Source organism: Chanodichthys erythropterus, chromosome 20, assembly GCF_024489055.1.
Source record: "Chanodichthys erythropterus isolate Z2021 chromosome 20, ASM2448905v1, whole genome shotgun sequence".
In the NCBI taxonomy this organism is placed as follows: Eukaryota; Metazoa; Chordata; class Actinopteri; order Cypriniformes; family Xenocyprididae; genus Chanodichthys; species Chanodichthys erythropterus.
In genome coordinates, this window is record NC_090240.1 from 29,758,243 (window position 1) to 29,771,533 (window position 13,291).

General features: G+C 34.8%; 1 protein-coding gene across 1 annotated transcript in view; it reads left to right on the forward strand.

Moving 5' to 3' along the window:
• LOC137008799 (inactive dipeptidyl peptidase 10) overlaps positions 1 to 12,978 on the forward strand; it is a 50,906-nt gene extending 37,928 nt beyond the window's left edge. Inside the window, exons 16-25 of the mRNA XM_067370515.1 lie at positions 4,361 to 4,479; positions 4,555 to 4,602; positions 5,606 to 5,704; positions 6,148 to 6,214; positions 9,047 to 9,241; positions 9,532 to 9,586; positions 10,120 to 10,219; positions 10,487 to 10,545; positions 12,489 to 12,561; positions 12,642 to 12,978. Coding sequence (XP_067226616.1) covers positions 4,361 to 4,479; positions 4,555 to 4,602; positions 5,606 to 5,704; positions 6,148 to 6,214; positions 9,047 to 9,241; positions 9,532 to 9,586; positions 10,120 to 10,219; positions 10,487 to 10,545; positions 12,489 to 12,561; positions 12,642 to 12,865 — 1,039 coding nt within the window. The 3' untranslated portion in view covers positions 12,866 to 12,978. The remainder of the gene's footprint in view (positions 1 to 4,360; positions 4,480 to 4,554; positions 4,603 to 5,605; positions 5,705 to 6,147; positions 6,215 to 9,046; positions 9,242 to 9,531; positions 9,587 to 10,119; positions 10,220 to 10,486; positions 10,546 to 12,488; positions 12,562 to 12,641) is intronic.
• Positions 12,979 to 13,291: the final 313 nt, after the last annotated feature.

Consider the following 13,291-nt stretch of genomic DNA (forward strand, 5'->3'; position numbering starts at 1 on the left):
TCTCGCACTCCTCCTCTCCATATCTCACTCATAGCAGACGAACGGTTGCAGAAGAGTGCTTTACACGTTTTCAACCCAAGCCATCAAACTGACGTTATCAGAGAAGGAACGCCATTCCAGACCAGAAGTAACTTTTCAGATTTTGATTAAAGATTACTGCGGCAAACAAGTTTTTTCTGTGTTTTAACTTGCACGGATTCATTGTTCACCACAAGACCCGTAATATGACCAGTAATAATACTAATGTAAAGTGAAAACCTGTGAACCATTTATTAATGAGTTATGAACATTAACAACCTATGAAAAGGAACCTTAATGTAAAGTGAAAACCTGTTAACCATTTATTAATGAGTTATGAACATTAACAACCTATGAAAGGGAACATTAATGTAAAGTGGAAACCCGTGAACCATTTATTAATGAGTTATGAACATTAACAACCTATGAAAAGGAACCTTAATGTAAAGTGAAAACCTGTGAACCATTTATTAATGAGTTATGAACATTAACAACCTATGAAAAGGAACCTTAATGTAAAGTGGAAACCCGTGAACCATTTATTAATCAGTTATGAACATTAACAACCTATGAAAAGGAACCTTAATGTAAAGTGGAAACCCGTGAACCATTTATTAATCAGTTATGAACATTAACAACCTATGAAAAGGAACCTTAATGTAAAGTGGAAACCTGTTAACCATTTATTAATGAGTTATGAACATTAACAACCTATGAAAAGAAACCTTAATGTAAAGTGGAACTCATTTAGTGAGTTATAAACATTAATTACCTATTAAAGTGAACCTTAATGTAGTGTGAACACACGTTAATCATGTATTTATTAATTATTAATGTACACAGAAGATAATATCTTTTTCAGATGAAATATTTTATTTTTGATGAATGTCTCAGTAAACACAACTTTAAACTTGAAAAAAATAAAAAATCTTTTACAGCACAAAGTTACAGAGCATGACTTCTCATGAAAAGTGGCTTATGCAGGTAAACTTAAATTAAAACATTCAGAGAAACAATCAAGTATTCAGAAAAGATAATAAACATCACACCTATAAGCCAAACATATTTGATACAAGCTGAATAAAGGCACCTAAATATGTATTTTTTTTAATTAACAGTTGTGTAAACCATTAAATCAATGACCTAATGCACCATTACAGAACATTAGCAGCATATTAATATGCATTTAATAGATATTTCTGATATGATAAAGGCCACTGTAACTTGAGTACGTTATTTGGCTTTGGTCATCCGTACAGTACATGCGCGGGTGCGCCGGAGCGGTTATTTGTTTAAGATAACTACAAACTAACACAGCGATTACTAATATAATATAAACACTAGAAAACAAAGTCTGCGATTTTCACCTCAGTTAGCTTACCCATCAAATCAGTAAACACAAATTCCCTTCAACGCATGTTGGAACAGTACTGTGTAACTTCTTCTCAAAAGTGGCAAGGCTTTATTGAATGCTCACTAGCGCCAACTCCTGTCACACGCCAGAATCAACACGCATAGTGATGAGAACCCGAAAGAGAATAATAAAGTATAGCCTACTACTACTGCGTATAATAATAATAATAATAATAATAATAATTATAAATAGAAGAAGAATGCATTGCTCATTATACATTATTGTCACATTTGGTGTAAAGAGCAGTCAGGGAGCAGGATTCAGATGAAGCATTTTTTTTATTATGAAGAAAGTTATAGAAAACTAGACATGACAATAATATATTAGGCTATACTAATATATACTCTTTATATATACTCTTTATATACTTATATACTCTGTATACTTATATACTCTTTCAGGGTTACATCACTAAGCATGCGTGTTCTGGCGTGTGACAGGAGTTGGCGCATGAGCATCCAATACAGCCTTGCCACTATCATGAGAAGAAGTCATGCAGTTACCAGGGCATGCTCTAAAGTAAAATTTGTGTTTAAAGTTACTGATTTGATGGGTAAGCTAACTGAAGTGACATTGCAGACTATGTTTTTCAAGTGTTTATATTATAATCGCTGTGTTAGTTTGTATATTATATGTTTATTCGCGGTGTTAGCTTTTTATATTAAATAAATAACCGCTCTGGCACTCCCAAAAAATTACAGTATCCTTTATCATGATATCAAGAATAATTATTAATTGCTTATTAATATTTCAACAATAAAATATGTCACCAGGAAAAAAACAAAAGAGATCTGCGTCTGCTTTAATAAACACGATGCACACTACATTAAGGTTCACACAGGTTATTAATATTCGTAACTCATTAATAAATGGTTCACAGGTTTTCACTTTACATTAAGGTTCCTTTTCATAGGTTGTTAATGTTCATAACTCATTAATAAATGGTTCACAGGTTTTCACTTTACATTAAGGTTCCTTTTCATAGGTTGTTAATGTTTATAACTCATTAATAAATGGTTCACAGGTTTTCACTTTACATTAAGGTTCCTTTTCATAGGTTGTTAATGTTCATAACTCATTAATAAATGGTTAACAGGTTTTCACTTTACATTAAGGTTCCTTTTCATAGGTTGTTAATGTTCATAACTCATTAATAAATGGTTAACAGGTTTTCACTTTACATTAAGGTTCCTTTTCATAGGTTGTTAATGTTCATAACTCATTAATAAATGGTTCACAGGTTTTCACTTTACATTAGTATTATTACTGGTCATATTACGGGTCTTGTGGTGAACAATGAATCCGTGCAAGTTAAAACACAGAAAAAACTTGTTTGCCGCAGTAATCTTTAATCAAAATCTGAAAAGTTACTTCTGGTCTGGAATGGCGTTCCTTCTCTGATAACGTCAGTTTGATGGCTTGGGTTGAAAACGTGTAAAGCACTCTTCTGCAACCGTTCGTCTGCTATGAGTGAGATATGGAGAGGAGGAGTGCGAGAGATGGAAAGGAGGAGCACTAAAGTAAAACTCTGCCCTCTATTCAATATTCTGTTTCACTTGGAAATACGTCACAACACTGGAGAAGAGTCGTTTGCAACTTCCGGTTCACGCAGACTTTAATATCTAATCAAGTTATGGTTATTATCTTTTGTTTTATTTTCAAAATAAAGTTGGAATTTTGTCTTTAAAAAAACAATAATTTTGTTTTTATACACTGCTGTGGAGAGGCATCATGACCTTTTTGGAGAGTATCATGGGTAAGACAAAAACTTCTGGTAAGCAACATAGTAAGACAAGTGGCAGTCATGAGATAATAATAAGAAAGCACAAATACAACAACCTTCAGTCTAATTATGATAGTCAATTTTTGCTGCATCATAAAATAAACCAGAAATCTGGTTTTGAGTTAAATATGTTAATAAATACATTTATTAAGCATTTATAACATGTGAGTTAAAAACGGCTCACTATTTGGCAGGTATTGCATTAAAGTCGCCTTTTTATTCATGCAGTTATAACTGCATTATTAATGATTTATAATGCATTTGTAAATGACTTATTACTCATTAACAAACACCTTTATAAACCCTTTACAAAGGGAACCTTAATGTAAAGTGTTACCGACATTTTAAAATAGAAAATGTAATACTATTTCACAATATTAATGTTATTACTGTATTTTGATCAAATAAATGCAGCCTTGGTGAGCAAATGAACCTGAAAAATCTTACCAACCCCAAACTATTGAACTTTAGTGTAAATTCTTAAAACATATTGAAGAGTTCACATTGTTTTCTTTATACAGTGAAAGCATATAGTGACCACAGAGGCTGTCAAGCACATGTTTTGTGTTTCTTTTTGGGACTGATTGATCGTAGGCCTTATTGACCTCAAAAAAACTGAGGTGCATAAGCTCAAATCAATGATGCCTCAATCAATTCCAAAAGAGGATTTCAGAACCTGCCCTAATTGAAAGAAAACAAGCTGATAAAAAGATTAAATCCAATATTTGGCAATGACATAGCATAACGAAAGATTTATAAGTAGTTCTTTGTAGCTCTGTCATTTTTGACTGGAAACACCACAAAAAAAACCCCAAAAAACTCAAAAATCATCAAAATATTTTTGCTATATCCAGTTTGAGGAAATTCAATTCGTTTTAGTCCAATGGGTTAAAAATAGCTAGCATTTTGGGGAAAAAGAAAATCCTCTCCAGATCAAAATGACTGGAACACAACGAGAGGGTTACAATTGTTTCATTTTGGTTCCACAGAAGAATGTCAGACTGGTTTGGAAAGACATGAGGTGGAATAAATTATGACTGAGTGTCGATTTTTGTACTGAAGAAAGGGACATTTAAAGTATGATTATCATTGATGGCATTAAGATGATGGGTTATGGAATAATTAAATGCATTCTTGTTGACTAGTGTGGAGCTTGGAGGAGTGTTTCATCGCCAGTGTCTGACATGCAACCTGTTTGAGCGATGCAGCTTCTTCAAAGCGGACTTCAGCCCCAATCAGACATACTTTACCCTCTATTGCTTGGGTAAGATCACTGTCTCTCATGCACAAATGCAAACATGCATTTAGGCTGATGAATAAAGATGTCATACTTTTACAGGCCCAGGCGTCCCAAAGGTGACCATTCACAGCACAAGTGATCCTTCCAGTGAGTAGAATTAATACTCTTCTCATTATAAGCTGTTTAGTCAGCCTTGTGTGGCTGAAGGAAAGACTATTTTAATTGCTAATAAATTCTGGTTGCTAAAATTGCTAAAAATCAGGGCAGTTTTGGCCTAATGTTTAGAGAGTCAGACTTGTAACTCAAAGGTTGCGGGTTTGAGTCTCAGTACTGGCAGGAAATGTAAGTGGTGGGAGTGAATGAACAGTGCTCTCGTCCACTCTTATTACCCACAACTGAGGTGCCCTTGAGCAAGGTACCTAACCCCCAATCACTCCCCGGGCAGTGATTGGGGGTTAGGTACCTTGCTCAAGGGCACCTCAGTTGTGGGTAATAAGAGTGGACGAGAGCACCATTCATTCACTCCCACCACCTTCATTTCCTGAACTCAGCATAAATGGCTGCCCACTACTTCGGGTTTGTGTTCACGGTGTGTGTGTGTACTTGGATGGTTAAATGCAGAGCACAAAATCTGAGTACGGGACACCAACATGCACACAATAGGTAATATCAATAAAAAAAACGAAATACTTTTATGAAGAAACCTGTCTGGGCTCATTGTCAATCATCATAGGTAAACTAAAATGATTTCTGAAGGATCATGTGACACTGACTGGAGCTGAAAATTCAGCTTTGCATCACAGGAATAAATTACATTTCAAAATATATTAAAATTGAAAACAGTGTAGAATACCTTGGTGACCACATAACAACAACCAAGCAACCGTTCACATTTGCTTTAGAAAATATTATAGTTTAATTGCCAATATGATTCTTTCAAAAAAAAAAAGCACCCCAGTGAGTATTTTTAAAGTTTGTTGTAGTGAGAAAGTTCACTAAAACATTTTAAAAGTGCTGCATGGTATCTTCTTCAATTTTATTATCTCACTTCATCTTTAATTACACAGTCTTAACATTTAAAAACTCCATGGTGGTGGACCGTTCTGGTTTTATGCCAAAAATATATTAAGTCTGTGTGCTGCATTTTCAGGTTACATGGTGGTGGAAGACAACAGCCTCCTCGCTATGTCTCTTGAAACCAAGAGGCTCTCTGAGACCGTTTTCCAGACGCTTTCCTCCGACAATAGCGGTAAAAAGATTTCTTAAGTAACTGATTAAATTCCTCCTTTCAGTATAAATTGATCTCAACCTTTTACAAAGCCAACTAGATCTAAGAATCAATCAGGTAATTGTTTCGGTTTTGCTAATTGGTTCCTCATAGCTGTACCTGCCTTTAGGGGAAGCCCATTGTGGCTTGTTTGCATGTGTGTTTTTGCTTGTATGAAAGGGTTTGCACATGTGCACATCTGTGTATCTAAATCGCACACGTATTGTACATCAGGTCCCCCGACTGTGTTTGTTTGTGCATTTGTGTATGTGCGTTACTGAGAGTCTTTTAAAACCAACAGGCTCATGGGAGCTCATTTGCCAGTGGTTAGAATATTGATGAGCCAGTACCAAGACTTTCTTGCAGTATGGTAAAGTAGAAACGGCCGTTTGTTCTGTTTTAACTGCCTTTGCGAATAATTACAGACCTTGATGTTAAGATGTCCCTGCCCCCTGGGTACGAAGGAAACCTGCACCCTCTCCTTATTATCATGTAAGTGTCTCCCCGCAATTCACTAGCGCTTGCATGATACTGTTAGTAAGGCTGCTTTATTTTGTATTCCTGCTTTAGAGTAATAAGACAGCTAATTATGAGATAAAATGTAAAATGAAAATGTTGCATTATGAGATATAAAAGGTCACACCAATGTTCAAAAGCTTGCAGTTGGTAAGATTTTTTATGTTTTTAAAAGAAGTCTTTTAGGCTGCATTTATTTAGCGGCTGTTTGTACTAAGTGTAAATAGCATATCTTCTTAGCAAAAGATGCTATTTACACCAAAGTCCCTTTAAGACAAGTCATTTCACTCGGCGGCCATCTTTGAAACGCCTCTCGGGCATCCTGGGCATCATGCAATCTCTTTGAATGGGGAAACATCAAATTCTCCAAAACTGTTCGCCAACCTTACGATTAAATTTCATATTTGAAATCACCAATGAAATCTAACAACAACCGGTTCATGAATTTATTTTCTAAACGCTCGAATCATGATAAATAAACTGTATTTTTCAGGCTGGATCAAGCTAAAGCGCATGCGCAGACCTAAATGCTTGTCTCTTCGGAGGTGCGTGTCTGACTGTTTCTATAGAAACCGGCAATTCTAACGGCCGCTGAAGTGACGCGATGACTTTACCAGTCGGCGATTGGCTCTTATTTAGAAGGCGGGACTTATTCCGCCATATTGCACGTGACACTTTCTCCCATTCAAAACTATACGAGTGACACGTCTTGTGTTATTCTATAGTCTTTGTTTACACTAAGTGAAAATACTATTATTTCATAGAGACTATTTACACTAACTGAAAATAGCGCTATTTCTTAGGGATAGATACTATTTACACTAAATGAAAATAGCAATATATTCTATTTACACTGTGACAATAGCAGCATTGTCTTAGCAATATTCTATTTACACTAGGTGAAAATAGCGATTAGATTCTATTTACACCATGTAAAAGTATCAGTTCTGCAATAAGAGTAAATAACAGGATGCAATAACATCATAGAGTCTAAAGGATTATATTTATGAAAATTATTAAATGGATGCCTCCTTATTGGGGGAATAAAAACCCTCCTACACCTTCCCTTAACTAGGGTTAAAAGCAAGGTTTGTGAGCCTTACTCACTACTGCTGCGCCACTGAAGACGTTGAATTCAGCGCATCTTTTTAAAACTTGAGTGGCCCAACCAGGCATTGGTGGGCGGAGCTAGTGTAAATAGCGTTTGTCAACAAGGGACACTATTTGCACTTAGTGTAAATAGATACTCCGTTTATGGAATCAAAAATACTATAAAAGCAGTAATATTGTGAAATGTTATTAAAATTTAAAATAACTGATTACTATTTGAATATATTTTAAAATGTAATTAATTCCTGTGATCAAAGCTGTATTTTCAGCATCATTACTCCAGTCTTCAGTGTCACATGATTCTTCAGAAATTATTTTAATATGCTGATTTGCTGCTCAAGAAACATTTCTTATTATTATCAATGTTGAAAACAGTTGTGCTGCTAGAAACCATGATACATTTTTTTTTCTGAATGCTTTGATGAAATAAATTTTTTTTGTAATATTACAAAAAATTCAGTCACTTTTTATTAATTTTTATATATATCTTTGCTCAACAAAAGTATGTTATTATTAAAAAATATATATTTTAAATTAATTTAATTTGTGAGATAAAAATTTTTGTTGCAGAAACATTTTTTGTTTATTCTAAGGTTGAAAAAACTTCCATAGTAATGACATTTAAAACATAATAATCATAATTAAGCTCCTCTTAATGAAACATATTTGCATACTGAATTGTAATTGGTCTTGTCTTCTTGGCATTTATTAAACTTAAATAATGCATCCCACAGTGCTATGCACTGATGCACTCGACTTGACCTTCCATTTCTAGTGTGATGGATCAACCAGAAGTGATGTACTGTTTTTTTTGTTTTGTTTTTTAGAATATTAGTTACAAATAACATCTCTCTTTTGACTAATTATTTGATTAAACTTTCAAATTTTACACAAAATTGAAATAAGAATGCAAAAAGTTGAAAAAAATGAAACACTGAATTATTGCACTGTGAGGTCATGTGACAAGAATGTAGCATGCTACTGCTTAAATGATTGTGGTGAGCTCATGCTTAATGTTTTAATGAATTTTTAAATGGTAGGCAAATAATAATAATAAGTTTTATTAATATAGTGCCTTTCCAGAGCTCAAGGTCACTTTAAATTACAGTTGCATTTGGAAAGAATAACACTAAAGCAATAAACAGCAATGACAATCAACAGCAAAGTAAAAAAAAAATAAAAAATAGAATAAAGCACAATGAAAAACAAGACACAAAATGCAAAATAAAACATATAAAACCAAAATAGAAGTGAGAAATAACTGTAAACAGTAAGAAATAAGGCAGTATACAGTATACTGTAGCATATACTCCTATATAATAATAGTAATGGTAATAAGAAAACAAGATTCATGCCGAGCGTCTTGACAGTGACAAAGCAGCTCTGATTCTCAGCATGAAACTTAAGCTTACGCACCATAGAAATTCTTTTGCTGCTTTGCAAGCAGCGATACCTCCTTGAGGAAATGCAAATCTAGTTAAGATTCTCCTCTCCCTCGCCGTAGTTGGTTAGGCTACATGATTTATGAATGCTGCGTTATTAATAAGCAATATGCACATGCTCGATTGAGATGCAAGAAGTGTTCAGCAAGTGTGAAGATATTATAGAATGAAGATCAGTGTCCTAATGTCTTTTTAATCTACAATGTGACATTATATGTCAACACCTCCATCCATCCATTGCTCCCTGCATCTTTAGTGACAGTATTCCTGGCAAGCAGTCGGTGACGGAGGAGTTTGCCCTGGGCTGGCCGGAGGTTTTGTCCAGCCTGCATGGAGTAGCGCTTGCCTGGATCGACAGCAGAAGCCAGGTCTCGCAGGGACAGAAAAGCAGCACCCTGGACCCTCGTAAGCTGGGTTCCTTTCGCATTAAAGACAAGCTTGGAGTCGTGGAGTGAGTTGTTATTACAGTTATTAAGAATAATACCTGTAATAGAAAAGTCATTTTGCACATTACGCCACAAAATATCTCATAGGAAGGGCTTTATGCTCTGAAGCAGACGCTGGGTTTTCTTTTATATTTTGTTGAACGCTTGCTTGGCTAATTTAATTGAACCTACTTCTTGCTCAAGGCAAAAAAGCAATGTTATGTCTCAGCAGAGTTAATATGTTGGCTGCCTTTAAAAGACCAGCCATTTATCATAACTGCTAAATGCCACCTAAAATTTGCATATTTCATTGCAGATGGTTAATGCAGTTGCCGTACATTGATGGGAGAAGAATAGCTGTTTATGGAAAGGTAAAATATATGTTATGAAAAGCTCTAATATCTGATTGGATGAGCTGATTTTTCAAGTTGGCAGCTGTATACAGCCTACAGTTAGGGCTATATTATATATAGAACCTTAGCAATGTATCAAAAACACTCATAACACCTTAGCAACTGCATAGCGATGCGCTGGCAATCACCTCTGACATTCTAGTACTGCAAGCTCCGCCCATATTTTCTTTAGAATAGAAAACATGATGCAGTTGTGATTACTATTATGAATGTAATTTTTTTTTATCGAACATTGTTCTAAACTTTACAGCATTACAGAGATTTTTTTACAGTGGTTAAGGGGGTTTCTGTGTTGCATCACTCTAAATAGCAGCATTTAAAAGTGGTCAAATGGATCTACAGCTCCGCCTCTCGTGGCCTATTGCTTTAATTCACATCTTCTCAGCAAATGAATCCCTTTGTAGACTTGCATCATATTCTCACTTAGGATGTACTTTGAATTCAGTCTTCAGTTGCAGAGCTCTGACATCAGCCTTCATTTGTCCTCACAGGGATTCGGTGGCTATTTAGGTTTGAAGATGTTGACGGCAACCGATCAGATGTTCAAATGTGCCGCTGTCATGGCTCCTATCACAGACTTCAAGCTCTATAGTGAGTTCCAGCTCCATACACTAGCAAAAAAAGCAGTATGGAAGAACAGAATTTCTGGACATTCTTTGAAGTACATTCTTTGAAGTGCATTGGAGTACTTCAAAATACCATGGTTTGTGATATGGTAATCATTCAATCCCATGGTATATATCAAAGTGTCCTGGTACTACTTTTTTGTAAACTTATCCATTTGATAAATGCTATAATCTGTAGTGTGTTACAGTTTAATTTCAGATGTGTGAAAATGGATTCAACCTTGTTTTTCAGGTGCTGCCTTCTCGGAGAGATATCTAGGCCTTCCAACTAAAGAGGAACATTCATACATGGTAGAGCTTTTGCATCCATAACTTTATAATACATTATCAAGCATTGTTATAGAAGCATATTTCCTATTTTCCACCTATTTAAAATAAATTAAAAAAAAAAGGTAATTGTGAGATTGTGTAAAATAAGACCAGTTACATTGTTTCAAAGTTACATTTAAAAGAAACAAAGTCACAATTGTAACAAAGTTACAAGAAACAAAGTCACATTGTGAAGATTACAGTTACATGTTTCAAAGTAACAATTGTGACAAAAAGTTAGTTACGAGAAACAGTCACATTGTAACGTATATAGTTACAAGTTTCAAAGTCACAATTGTGACATAAAGTTACAGGTACAAAAAACAGTCACATTGTGATGATTATAGTTACAAGTTTCAAAGTCACAACTGTAACAAAGTTACAGGTACGAGAAACAGTCACATTGTAACGATTATAGTTACAAATTTCAAAGTCACAACTGTGAAAAAGTTAGTTACAAGAAAAAAATCACATTGTGACAATTACAGTTACAAGTTTCAAAGTCACAAGTGTGACAAAGTTACAGTTACGAGAAACAGTCACAATTGTGACAAATACAGTTACAGTTGTGACAAAGTTATATTTAAAAGAAACAAAGTCACAACCGTGAAAGTTACAGTTTCAAGAAACAAAGTCACATTGTGATGATTACAGTTACAGGTTTCAAAGTTACAATAGTGACAAAGTTACAGTTACGAGAAACAGTCATATTGTGACGATTATAGTTACAAATTTCAAAATCACAATTGTGACAAAGTTAGTTACGAGAAACAGTCACAATTGTGACAAATACAGTTACAGTTGTGACAAAGTTACATTTAAAAGAAACAAAGTCACAACTGTGACAGTTACAGTTACAAGAAAAAGTCACATTGTGATGATTACAGTTACAAGTTTCAGTCACAACTGTGACAGTTACAGTTAAAAGAAACAAAATCACAATTGTAACACAAAGTTACAATTATGAAAAACAAAGTCACAGTTGTGAATTTAGTCAAATTGTGACAAAATTAGTTACAATAGCTACATTGTGACAAAAAGTTACATTGTTACATTACACAGTCACAGTTGAGCACAGTTGAGGTCACATTGTCAGTTAATTGAGAGCAAAAAAGGTCACAATTGTGAAATTTAAAGTTGCACTGTGACATGTTACATTGTGACAAAGTTACAGTTACAAGAAACAAATTTATCATTGTGTGTTAAAGCCAGATTGTGGCATATAATGTTACATTGTGACAGTTATAGTTAATAGAAACAAAGTCACAATTGTGAGATTTAAAGTCACATTTTGACCGTTACAGTTACGAGAAACAGTCACATTGTAACAAAGTTAGTTACAAGAAACAAGTAATATAAAGGTACATTGTGACAAAGTTACATTTATGAGAAACAGACACATTTGTCAAAGTCACATTGTGACAAAATTGCAGTTATGAGAAACAAAGTCACAATTGTGAGTTAAAAAGCCACATTGTGGCATATAGTGTTACATTGTGACAGTTGCAGTTACAGAAACACAGGCACATTTGTGAGATTTAAAGTCTGTTGAAGTCTCAGTTATGATAAACAGTCACATTGTAACAAAGTTACTGTTATGAGATACAAATTCACAATTGTGAGATATAAAGTTACATTTAGACAAAGTTACAGTTATTAGAAACAATCACAATTGTAAAATTTAGTCTCATATTTGTTACAGTTACATAGAGCCAACAATTTGAGATTTAAAGTCACATTGTGACATGTAAAGTTACAGTTATTTATCTCCATAATTGGATATAAAGTCACACTGGGGAAAAATAAAACTACAATTACCTTTTTATATAGTGATTTGAGATACCAATATGAAATTTACTAACTACACTTCTGCCACTGTATTCACTGACCTAACAAAGTCACATGTTTCTGTTTTATCTTTGCAGACTGCTTCTTTGTTGGACGACATCAATAAGCTAAAGGATGAAAACTTCCTCCTCATACATGGGACTGCAGATGGTTAGCTTAAATAATAATGAAATTTAAAATCAGATGCATCATTGGTGGATTTTCAGTAATACTTGTTTGTATGTGTTTAGCGCGGGTACATTTCCAACATAGCGCTGAGTTGTTGAGTCGTCTGGTGAAGGTAGAGGCCAACTACACCCTTCAGCTGTACCCAGATGAAGGCCACACCTTGAGAGAAGACCGGAGCGATCAACACCTGCACCGCACCCTCCTTCAGTACCTCCACAACTGCCTCAAATACGACCCCTTCCTCAACATGGAGGAGGAAGAGGAGGACGAGGAGGAGGAAGAGTGATCTCTTCCACTGTGTCCGCTCTCGGTCCTTAAAGGTGCCCATTATGGTGACTAACTTCAGGTTGCGGTACTTCACCAAAGGAAAAGGGAGGAAAATGGAGATCAAGAGGACCAAATCCACCAGCTATTTACCACAAACTCAACTTTGGGGTGTTTTTTTTTTGTTAAGACTGCAACTGTAAATGTCTGAGTGTCCAGGAAGATGAAACACAACTCTGGTTTATACAGTTTTCAAGTAAATCACACACACAGTATAATGTCTAAGGACCCCATGTAATCAACATCTTTAGTCAGTTTATGTATATAATGGGTTAAAAGATGCTGCATAGGCATGTTGATTAGCCTTGATGTTGTAACGCCACCTTGTGGTGAAAGAGAACTAATGTTTTAAATGCAGCATGGATAGTGAAGTTGGAAATACTAATGG